We start from the raw sequence: 12,487 nt of genomic DNA, 5'->3' as shown, positions 1-12,487 counted from the left end.
CTGACCATCTGTGAGAGAAGGGGAGATTGGCTTTGCACTGTCCCCTCCATCCTCACTCCTCTTACCCCTGCTCCCGGGGCTGCTTGGTGCAAAATGGCCGCTGACAGTTATTGTCATCAGTAACTCCTTTCCCTCAGCTCCCCTGTCCACTCCCTGCAAGACCTGTCTCTGACCCCTTTAATACATGTCAGAAAAGAATGAACAGACTGGGACTCGAGTGTAGAGAAAGCTGAGGGGGCGACATTATAGAAGGACCTAAAATAATTCAACATGTAGACACAGAAGAAATATTTCCACTCACAGATGAAGCAAAAGTTAGAAGCTTTCAAGACAAGACAAAACAGTCACAAATGAATCCAGAACAAAGAGTCTTTACCCCAAGAATGGTGGGAATGTGTAACTAGCTACCATTGGAAGTAATGGACCCAGAAACTGCTGGAAAAACTCAGTAAGTCTGGCAGCATATGTGAGGAGAGAAACAGTTAACATTCTGAGTTTAATATGACTCCAATAAATGGAAGTATTTGAGGTGCTTGGTATGGCTACAGTTTAAGGCTGATGATCAAGGCCTTTGTGTTCACGCTGCAGTTTCACAATTTGTGGATGACATAAACTTGGAAGCATTGTGAACTGTGAGAAAGACAGGTTAGACTTCAAAAGGACAAAGACAACTTATTGCAGCAGGTGAGTAGGTGAGAGATGCGGAGGTGTGTGAAGTGACTTATTTTGGGAGGAAGAACATGGAGACAAAACAAAGTGCACAATTCTACAGAGGCTGCAAGGACAGAGGAACTTGGTCCAACAAGTGAAAAAGTTTAATGCCCTTCAGGGAAGGAGATGCTGTCCTTACCTGGCCAGGCAAACATTCACTAAATCTAATTGTTGAAGGCAGCAGAACCAGGTGAGTGAGACGATCAAAGCTTATCGCATCTTGGGCTGTATTATTAGGGACATAGAATAAAAGAGTAACAAGTTTATGACAAACATATTTAGGGCACTATTTAGACATGAGCTGGAGTATTGTGTATCAGTCTAGGTGTCATACTTTAGTGCAGAGTCCGAGGTTTGGGAACGGTTCTGGGGATAAGGCATTCAGTTATGAGGACAGATTGGGAAAGTTAGGAGGATTTTCTGTGGAGATGGGAAGGACTGATGGAAGTGTCTAGATAGAGCAGACAGGGAGAATATATTTCCATTTGCAAGAATATTGAGATCAAAAAAACACAGATTCCAATTTCCTATGTTCTAAAATATCAGCCCTTGAGGAATAAAACAAACCATTTGTGAATAGCTGTAAATTTGCTCTGAACACACCCATTGATAGTTTAGATTTTGCCCTGATATTAAAATAGATTATGAAATGTATGAATTATTGATCTTTATACTTTCTGAAAGCCTGATGTAATTGAGAAGTTGTTAAACATTTATGTGTGGATGTGGTTACCAAGAGTTACTGTTTAGCCAGGGCTTGGTTACAGGCAGGTAATCCCAATCATTAACTCCTTCCCACTCCTTGTGGAGTCATGATTATTCTGTACCCAACTCCAACACTGCTGTGTCACTCTAGTTAGTAAGTTAACAAATTGTGTTAAGATTCTTTTCCCCTTTGCTTGGTTCAGTAGGTAAGATGGAAAAATGAGAGAACACCTCAGGGAACCAGAGAAAGCTCTGCGAGGGTTTGTCAGAGTAGATAGATTTTGAGAGATTGTAATCGCTGGTGGGGAGTCTAAATGCAAGACCATACTGTCAGGGTAAAAAGCTGTTCATTTAGGACTGAGATAGAAACAGGAGTAGGCTATTCAGCCCCTCCAGCCTGTTCTACATTCACTGAGATCATGGCTGATCTATGGCCTTACTCTGTATACCTGCCTTAGGACCATATCCCTTAATAGCTTTGCTTCACAAAAAATCATCTCTCAGATTTAAAATTAAGAATTGATCCAGCATCCACTGCCATTTATGGAAGAGAGTTCCAAACCTCTCCCACCCTTTGTGTGTAGCTGTGCTTCCTAACATCACTCCTAAACCTGGCCCCCATTCTCAGACTGTGCCCCTAGTTCTAGAATCCCCAACCAGTGGGAATCGTTTATCTTTACCTACCCTGTCATTTTTCACTTAATATCTTGAAGATTTGATCATTTCACCCCTTAACCTTCTAAATTCAAGAGAAAACAGACCTAACTTGTATAACCTGTCCTCACATGTAACTCCCAAAGTCCAGGTATCATTGTTGTAACCGTTCAAGACCAGTCTATCCTTCCTTAGGTGTGGAGCCCAGATCTGCCTGCAGTGCTCCAAGTGGGGTCTCACCAGGGTTTTGTGTAGCTGCAGCATAACCTCTGCATCCTTACACAGTCCTCTCGATGCATAGGCTAGCATTCCATTAGCTTTCTTGATTATTTTCTACACCCATTTGTGACATTTTAAAGATGTATCCACCCAAATACCCATGTTTCTGAGATGAGGAGCAGTCACATCACTCCACAGGTTTGTGAATCTTCCGGAATCTCTGTTTTGGAGGATTGTAGACACCCCATCAATGAATGTGTTTGAGGATGTGGCCAGAGATTTGGCTTCTCTGGAAATTGAGGGATACAGGGAGTGGGCAGGAAAATAGTGTGGAAGGTTGAGGTTAGCCATTCCCATGTTGAGTGGTGCAGTGTGACATGTGGGTTACTCCAGCTCCTTTTTCTTATGAGTAGCGTCCTTGTCTCTTGAGTCAGAACATCATCAGTTCAATCCCATTCCTTAATCTTCAATACATCACCATCCACCAATCAGAATGCTGCACTGTTAGTGCACTGTGTATTCAGTTACAATATTAGCTGCTTCTAACCTGAGAAAAATGGATTTGCGTTTAGGTAGCACCTTCCCCCAGCCTCAGGATATTCCAAAAGACTTGACAACTGATGGAGTCCTTTTGAAATGTAGTCACTGTAATAAAGTAGGAAGCCAATTTGCAAATCTCAATCTGACATTGACCAGGTTATTTGCTTTAAGCGATGTTGATTGGGGGTAAATATTAGTCAGGACCGTAGGGAGGGCAGAGGGTGGGGGGGGGGAGGGGGGAGGGGGTGTATGGTGGATTTCTCCTGCTCTTCTTCAGAATAACACTCTCAGTTCATTCGTGCCCATCCAAGCAGGTTGAAGGGACCTTCATATCTCATTCGAGAGATGGCACCATGATGGACCTGAAAGGGTTAACACTGAGGTGTGCCATAAGCACCACCCACTATGATGATGTCATATGGACTTGTGGGTAAAGTAACTTGTGATCTTGAGGAGTGAGTCTGAACATCTAGGGCCTCCTCCAAACTGCTAAGCGGTCTACGTTACTCATGTTACCTGTAACTAGTTTTTGCTAAGATAGAATAAACTCTGTCTTGTTAACTGCAAAAGCCTCTTCCAGCTGGACCAGGAAGTGGTTTTCCTGTCCCACACGAGATAGGGCAGTCCCTGCAGAACCCTACTCTGAGAGGGAATTGCAGTAACTCTTCGTTAGAAGCATGTGCTCATCCAGAGGAGTGAGTGGCTGTGACCCTCCAATACAGCACTCCATCGGTTACACACCGGGAACATCAGTGCTGACATTAACACTCATGCTGCTGCAGTGGGATCATCTCTTGGCCACCATTTTGAAGAAGACCAGGGGCTTTCTCATGGGATGGAGAGGTGGGAGGACTTCACCGCCATCTTCCTCAAATTTCCAACACCTTTCTCCTTATAGATTGAGTCCTACAACATGGAGACAGGCCCTTTGGCCCAAACTGGTCCATGCCCCTCAAAATGACCATCCACGCTAACCCCATGACCCTGCACTTGGCCATATCCTTCTAAACCTTTTCTATCCATGTATTTGTCCAAATGCCTTTTAAATGTTGATAATGTACCCACCTCAACCACTTCCACTGGCAGCTCATTCCATATGCGTACCACCCTCTGTGTAAAAAGGTTGTCCCTCAGGTTCCCTTTTATTCTTTCCCCCAACCTTAAATTGATGCCCTCTAGTCCTCGAATCACCAACCCTGGGAAAAAGACTGACTGTATTCACCCTACCCATGCCTTTCATGATCTTATACACTTCTATAAGGTCCCCCCTCAGTCCCTTACACTCGAAAGAACGAAAGTCCTAGCTTGTCCAACCTCTCTGTATAACTCAGACCATTGAGTCTTGGCAACATACTTGTAAATTTCTCCTGCATTCTTTCCAGTTTAATAACATCCTTCCTATAGCAAGGTGACCAAAACTGGACACAATATTCCAAGTGTGGCCTCACCAACATCGTGTACAACTACAACATAACTTCCCAACTTCTGTACTCAATGCCCTGACTGATGAAGGCTATGTTGGTGGTGTGACTGAATTCACAGTTTCTGACTCCAGCTCTTGGATACAAAGATTGTCAAAACTACCCAGAGGGGAAGGAAAGCCAGGAAACTTCACTTCTCAGTGGAGGTACTGATATACAAGACGGGCCAGAGCAGTATGAGACATTACCAGAAACAAAAACAGAAGTTGCTGGAAAAGCTCAACAGGTCTGGCAGCATCTGTGAAAAGAAATCAAAGTTAATGTTTTGGGTCCGGTGACACTTTCTGATTTCTCTCCACAGATGCTGCCAGACCTGCTGAGCTTTTCCAGCAACTTCTGTTTTTGTTTCTGATTTACAGCATCCGCAGTTTTTATTCAGTGTGAGATATTGTTCGGTTTTACTGGTTCTTCTTCTGTATATGTAACTCCTTCCCTCCTCTGTTCACGTTTGTAAAGACCATTCCCAGTATCCCTCTGACAACTTTCCCTAATCCTCACACTATTACAACTGGTTGGCATGTGTTGTAACACCACAGTCTTCCCAAACCAGAGGGACCACACTCTCATTAGAGAGAAGTGACTGGTGGTGATTTAACCTGAGGGCCACCAGACTTCAGGTGAGGGAAGAAGTTGGGAAGGAGAGTCCTTCATAATAACCTCAAACCGGTGATGGGAATTAAACCCACACTGTTGGTATCGAACTGCTCTGCAAACCTACAATACGGCCAACTGAGCTTAACTGATTCCCGGCAATGGGCTAGTGTCCAGTGCTATAAGGCTCTTGATAATTTTGGAAGAAATGTCTTCACTTGGAGGAATGAGAAGCTCTGCTGAAGAACTTGATCAGGCTTGATTCTGGCCAATGAACATTCAGCTAACATCACTAAAAACCAAATTGACACGTTGTTGTTTGTGAGATCTTGCTATGCACAGCTTCACTATTGTATTTCCAGTGTTCTGGCAGTGATTACAGTTCTGAAATACTCATTAACTCCATTAATGCCCTTTGGAACGCCCTGAGGTTGTGAAATATGCTGTTTTGTTTCCTGCAGTCTCTACCCCAGTTTCTGATTCGCCCATTTTTCCACACTAGCTGTTTTGTCCCACAAGGTTGGAATAAGGAATTATGTAGCCTGAAGACCTGACGTTCCCACTGGAAACTGGGAATACCGAGCATCTACATCGTATCTGTCATTGGCTCCATCCCCCCCTCAGCTCTGGGTTGCTAACTTTGATTGGTTTATAACTGCTCCCTGCTATCCACGCTCCCCCAACACCATCCAATATGTTCATCCTCACTCGCTCCAATCCTTCTCTTCCTGTGGCCAATTGGAAAGCCAAAAACCCTTCACTTTCTGATTGGACAATTATGCATAGTCAGCCTAAACCATACACCCTCCCTCTCCCCAAACCCCAATATATTTTTGGGTGAATTAACAGAAGGCAATGAACACAAAGAAGACAACTTTCTTTTAACGCCCCTGGGAATTTTCTCTCAGATGTTTGCTCACAGCAGTGTGTTGCAGCGTCATCCTCAGAGTTCACACATTGTCCTTTCATTCCCTTTCCCTGGAAATTGTTTGAAATGAATCTCGAATTCAGCAGTTTCTGTCAAATGTAAGGCTGTGTGGAGTAGTTTGTCTGGAAGGACTTGGGATAATTTATAAGCATTTTGCAAAAAACAAGAAGAATGTTAAAATGAATTGAAAGCCGGTGAGCGGTTGCTGGGTTTAACCCTTGTCGTGCTGGATTTTGAGTGACAGTACAGCTCAAAGTGTCAACATTGCACATAGGAGGTACAAGGGTTGCTCTCAATCAGAATATCTTACAAAATGACTTGCAGGTTTTGACTGCTGCCTAGAATGTTCCGGTTAATTAGGCCCCATGATTTGCACCTGTGACTGAACCTAAAATCTACACGTCCATTTTGTGTGTGTGTGTGTGTGTGTGTGTGTGTGTGTGTTTTTCCTTAATTTGCTCCATCTGTGACTCATTCTATGGTTTAGTTTTATTATTCAGATACTGAGGCTGTTTGGTGGCTCAGTCAAGTGGCCTCGTTTCTCTTGGATAATAGATTTCTGCAGCTCAGGGGAGGTTATTCGGCCCATCGCACTTTGACAGAGCTGTCCAATGTTTGACCACGCCTCCCCTGATTTTATCCCCATATCCCAGCAAGCCGGTTCCTTTCTGAGGAACCTGTTGGAGGTTCCTCTGCTTCTAGTGCTTTTTCAAATGGTGTGTTCCAGATCACAACCACCCTCTCTGTGTAGAACTCCACTTAATTCCTCCCTGAATTATTTTAGCCGGTGCTCCCCTCTTTCAGTTCCAATTTTTGTTTTATCAACTGGTTGGACATGGGTGTCACTGATTGGCCAGTTTTTATTGGCTGTCCTTAGTTGTCTGTGACCAATGGTGTTCCACAAGGATCAGTGCTGAGAGCTCTGTTGTTTGTAATTTATGTAAATGATTTGGATGAAAATGGCGGTGGTCTGATTAGTAAGTTAGCAGATGACTCAAAAGTCGGTGGAGTTGTGGATAATGAGGAAGAATACAAAAGGATGCAGGAGCATGTGGGTCAGTTGGAAGGTTGGGCAGAGCAATGGCAGATGGAGTTTAATGGAGATAGTGAGGACTGCAGATGCTGGAAAGTCAGCGTCGATAAAGTGTGGAACTTGAAAAAGCACAGCAGGTCAAGCAGCATCAGAGGAGCATGACAGTCGATGTTTCCACCAGGAACCATGAACCCAGACATGTGTGAGGTGATGCACTGTGGATGGTCAAAAGCAAGAGGGAAGTATAAGGTAAATGGCCAAATCCTGAGGAGCTCCAATATACAGAGGGATCTTGGAGTGCAAGTCCATCGCTCCCTGAAACTTGCCAGTAGTTTCTCCTTATTTACCTCGAAATCTCATGTAATTTTGAATTCCTGTATTCCATCTCCTCTCACCCTGCTCTGCCTGAAGCAGAACAGCGCCAGGTTTTCCCTCACTCAGTGAGTGTTCATACCACTGTCAGAATATAAATGTTGTTGTTCCTCAGTTGACTTAATTGAATGAAAGGTTTATTGATTTTTATAAATGAAGGAAAAGATGGCTCATGCTAGTGGTCAGATGTGAGCACTTCCTGGTTCACCAGTTTGGATGGGTCAGTGGCAGGTTCATCTGGGCTGGGAGATGTTTGATGTAATACATTGATTTCTGATCATCCATTGTGTTCTTGCCCTCATTATAGAATGGCGATGTTATCCACTCAGTTCCTTACTGACAAGAGAAATGTCAGGGTATGCTTGCAAAAAAAAAAACCCTGCATTTGTATAGCATCTTTTATGTCTCAGTGTGTTTTGAGAATCAACAAAGCAATTTCAAAGACTTGCCTCTGGTACTATAAGGAAATGCTGTTAATTTATTCACGGGAACCTCAACATTCCAGTCATGTCCTGATCATCGTGTCCTTTGTCATATTGATTGAGGAATGAGTGTTGGACTGAGGACCACAGGGAAAGCTGCCCTGCTCTCTGTTGAACATTGGGTTGGGTCTGTTATTGCTAGCAGAGAGGAGGTGGTCTCAGTTTAACGTTGGACTCAGGGGCAGCCCCTCAGCTCTGCACCTAGAATAGTTTCTAAGCTCAAGTCTGAAGTGGTACACGAACTGATATCCACCATGCTTCAAGAGAAAGAGTGTTAACCACTGACCCACCTCATCTTCCGCCTCGGAACACTTCAACCCCAGGGCATCAATGTAGACTTCAACAGTTTCCTCATTTCCCCTCCCTCCACTTCACCCTAGTTCCAAACTTCCAGCTCAGCACTGTCCCCAGACCTTCTTTTCCACCTATCCACTCCACCCTCTCCTCCCTGACCTATCACCTTCATCCCCTCCCTCACTCACCTATTGTACTCTATGCTACTTTCTCCCCACCCCCACCCTCCTCTAGCTTATCTCTCCACGCTTCAGGCTCTCTGCCTTTATTCCTGATGAAGGGCTTTTGCCCGAAATGTTGATTTTGCTGCTCCTCAGATGCTGCCTGAACAGCTGTGCTCTTCCAGCACCACTAATCCAGAATCTGGTTTCCAGCATCTGCAGTCCATGCAGTGCTCTGAGCTTACCTGTCGTGGACTTCACAGTAACTGTGATAAAACTGAACTGCCTCTTGTAAGGTCCTCACCTTGAGAGAGAACCTTGCTCCAGAGTTAGGTCTCTGACCTGAGACCCAGGTAGTATTTACCCTCTGAGTCAGAGCAATGGGAAATCACTGGGCCAGGAAACAGTAACTAAATTATAAAGATAAATTAATTCAGAGCTTTCTGCCGAAGTCAGTTTGCACCTGAACAAAGGGCAGAACTGACTCAATATTTATTTCAGCTGAGTGGAATTATTCATAAATAACCTCCTGTGGAAATTACAGGGCCTCTGAGTCAAACTGGACTATGCCAATGTTTGTGTGCCTAGAAACCACCTCCCACCCAATCTCCAACAAACTCAATGTCAATATGTCATTCTCATCCTGCTTTCACCTTTTTATTCAGCTTCCTCTTCCTTTATATTGAGACCATTCGGCCCAACCTGGGCTAACAGGTTGTCACAGTCTCATCACTCTCTGGGTAAAGACATTTCTCCTCAATTCTCAGTTGGAATTTTTAATGGTTAGTTTACACTAATGACGAATGCTGTTAAAAGCAGAGAATTACTGCCATATATATAAATTATGGGTGTTTATGGGAAGAGGACTCTTCCTGACCTCTCCGCCCCCACCCCACTCCGGCCTATCACCCTCACCTTGACCTCCTTCCACCTATCACATCCCCATCGCCCCTCCCCCAAGTCCCTCCTCCCTACCTTTTATCTTAGCCTGCCTGGCACCCTCTCCTCATTCCTGATGAAGGGCTCTGGCCCGAAACGTGTAATTTCCTGTTCCTTGGATGCTGCCTAACCTGCTGTGCTTTAACCAGCAACACAAATATAAATTTCCTTCAGTTCAGGTCCTTCAGCCACAGTTACCTCAGGGAGATTGCTTGTGTCTTCCCCAGTGAACATAGATCTGAAGTACCAATTCAATTCTTCTGCCATTTCTTTGTTCCCCGTAATATTTTCTCCTGTTTCTGTCTTCAAGGGCCCAATTTTGGTCTTAACCATTTTTTTTCCCTTTCACATATCTAAAAAGGCATTTACTATCCTCCTTTATATTATTGGCCAGTTTACCTTCGTACCTCATTTTTTTCTCTGCGAATTTCCTTCTTAGTAATTCTCTGTTATTCTTTAAGAAAGCTTCCCAGTCCTCCATTTTCCCACTTATCTTTGCTATGTTATACTTTTTCTCCTTTGACTTTATATGTTTCTTAACTTCTCTCGTCAGCCACGGCCACCCCTGCCTCCTCCTAGGATCTTTCTTTCTTTCTTTTTGGAATGAACTGATCCTGCATGTTCTGAATTATACCCAGAAATATCTACCATTGTTCCACCACGGTCATCCCTGCTAAGGTATTGCACCATTGAACTTTGGCCAGCTCCTCCCTCATAGCTCCATAGTTCCCTTTATTCAACAGAAATATTGTCACTACTGATTGTACCCTCTCCCTCTCAAATTGCAGATTGAAGCTTATTGTATTATGGTCACTACCTCCTAATGGTTCCTTCACTTCAAGGTTCCTGATCAATTCTGGTTTGTTTCACAATACTAGATCCAGAATTGCCTTCTCCCTGGTCGGCTCCAGCACCAGCTGGTCTCAGAATCCATCTCGGAGGCCTACACAAAGTCTGTTTCTTGAGGTCCAATACCATCCTGATTCTCCCAGTCTACCTGCATGTTGAAATCCCCCATAACAACTGTAGTAACATCTTTGCGACAGGCAATTATTCCAGGCGTGCTGGAATAATTTCATTCTCCTGTACATGTTTTTCCCAGCTCCGTCACCACATTGTGTTATAACAAGGCCTTGAACTCCATAACAGAGAATGGTCAGTGCGACGTAACAATGTCAGATGAACAGGGAGTGTTAATTATAGGCTGGGACATTCACCATGAGGTCCTGTACATCTGGACACGAGAAGAGAACGTGAGCCTCCCATCCTTGTTAATAAATCATCCCACTTCCCCCTCTTCCTCTGTCATTCTCTCCAACCCTACATCCCTCTGAGATATCTGCCTTCCTCCAATTCTGGCCTCATGAGCAGCCCAGATTTTCTTAACCGCACCATTGGTGGCTGGGCGTCCACCTGCCTGGGCCCTGAACTCTGGAATACTGTCCTCCTAAACCTCATCACCTCTCTCTCTCTCCCGCACTTTAACACACTCTACCTAACACACACCTCTGGTCCCCTTCTCCTTTATGGAGCTTAGTGTTAAATCTTCAGTCAGGTCTTTGTTTCTTTGAAACCCTCTGCAGATGTTGGTAACAGCGTTAAAGGTGCTATGTAAATGCGAGCCATTGTTGTGAAACGCAGTAACTTTGTCTTTGCAGTCTCACCTGCTGCTGAGAGGATTCGCTTCATCTTGGGGGAGGATGACGAAAGTCCAGCCCCCCAGCTCTTCACGGAATTGGATGAACTCCTGGCCGTGGATGGACAGGAGATGGAATGGAAGGAAACAGCCAGGCAAGCAAACCTTCTCCTGTTCAGAAAAATCCCAGATGAGGAACCAGTTTCTGTGAGTCAGGATGACCCACAGGCGATACTGGAGTGCCTTTGACATGTCCCCATTGTTACAGCGCAAGGGTATCGAGCGGGTAATCTGTACAAAGCTAGCTGCAACAAACAGCAAAGGATCGGACAATCTGTTTCTGAGATGTTAGTTGAGGCATACATAGTGCCCACAGATTTTATATATCGTTTCAGCAAACACCTGACAGACAGGGAAACCCGTCCATTGTGTCAGTGTCTACTGTTTGTACCATGGGGATTCTCACACCAGCTGTAAGGGTGGAGTCTGCACTCTGTGCACCATCAGATCTTGAGAGCTTCTACACTGAGCCAGTTCTCATATTCCACCTTCCCCTCCCTTCCAAGAGTTTGTGATTTTCATTGTCATCAATCTATTCAAGATCGACCTGCTGGTTCCCTCCCCCACCTTCTCTAGAACAGGGATAAGGAGAAGCAGCGCTTCACACGAGGCTCCAACAGCACTGATGATGTTCCATAGCCAGGGAACGAAACGTTTGCAGCAAAAACTTCCAGCTCGGCGAGCAGAACCACAACAATAAGGAGAAACATTTTCAGTCGGAGAGTGGGGAATCGATGGAATTCACTGCCACAGACAGCTGTGGAGGCCAGGGCATTGAGTGTGTTTAAGACAGAGATAGATAGGTTCCTGGTTGTCAAGGGGATCAAGGGTTACAGGGAGAAATGGGATTGAGAAACTTATCAGCCATGATTGAATGGTGGAGCAGACTTCATGGGCTGAATGGTCTTATTTCTGATCCTATGTCTTATGGTCTTATGATGTTAAACCCTATTTTCAGCCTCCCTGGGCCTAACCCGCAACAACCATCCCATCTAATTTCCCCATTATCTCTCTCCATGTGTCCCCAACAAAGGTATGTTATACATGACACCAACCTCCTGCTAACTTAAGTCTCCACTCCCTCAAAACTGCTGAGTAACCAACTGAACATTCATATCTCTGAAAGCACAATCATCACCCTCCCTCTCTACAAACCTAATCGTTTGACCACTTTATCACTGCCCACTCTCCATCCACAGTTTCTCACCATGAAATCCTTAAAAGAGGGCTCCCAGTCTCCTATGCAAGTGCTTATGCCTTCAACGATCACCACTTAAATGAATTATAAAACAGAATCCCTACAGCGTAGAAACAGGCCCTTCGGCCCAACAGGTCCATACCCACCCTCCAAAGAGTAACCCACCCAGACCCATTCCCCTTCCCTGCTACTCTACATTTACCCCTGACTAATGCACTTAGCCTACATATCCCTGAACATTATGGGTATTTTAGCATGGCCAATTTGCCTAACCTGCACATCGTTGGACTATGGGAAGAAACCGGAGCACCCGGAGCAAACCCACACAGACACTGGGAGAAGATGCAAACTCCACACAGACGGTTGCCCAAGGTGGGAATCAAACCTGGGTCCCTGGTGCTGTGAGGCAGCAATGCTAACCCCTGAACCACTATGCTGCCCTGGTCATTATTATGTAGTGGGATCTTGCTGTGCAGGACGTTG

General features: G+C 44.8%; 1 protein-coding gene across 4 annotated transcripts in view; it reads left to right on the top strand.

Moving 5' to 3' along the window:
* The window catches only part of LOC132833335 (electrogenic sodium bicarbonate cotransporter 1-like), a 205,798-nt gene that overhangs the window by 44,568 nt on the left and 148,743 nt on the right, over positions 1-12,487 (top strand). For all 4 annotated transcript variants that reach the window (XM_060851518.1, XM_060851517.1, XM_060851520.1 and 1 more), the window contains exon 4: positions 10,769-10,901. In XM_060851518.1, the coding sequence (XP_060707501.1) occupies positions 10,769-10,901 (133 nt within the window). The remainder of the gene's footprint in view (positions 1-10,768; positions 10,902-12,487) is intronic.

This window comes from Hemiscyllium ocellatum, chromosome 36 (assembly GCF_020745735.1).
Source record: "Hemiscyllium ocellatum isolate sHemOce1 chromosome 36, sHemOce1.pat.X.cur, whole genome shotgun sequence".
Lineage (NCBI taxonomy): Eukaryota > Metazoa > Chordata > Chondrichthyes > Orectolobiformes > Hemiscylliidae > Hemiscyllium > Hemiscyllium ocellatum.
The sequence above is the reverse complement of the archived record's forward strand: the minus strand, read 5'-3'. Positions and strand labels throughout refer to the sequence as shown.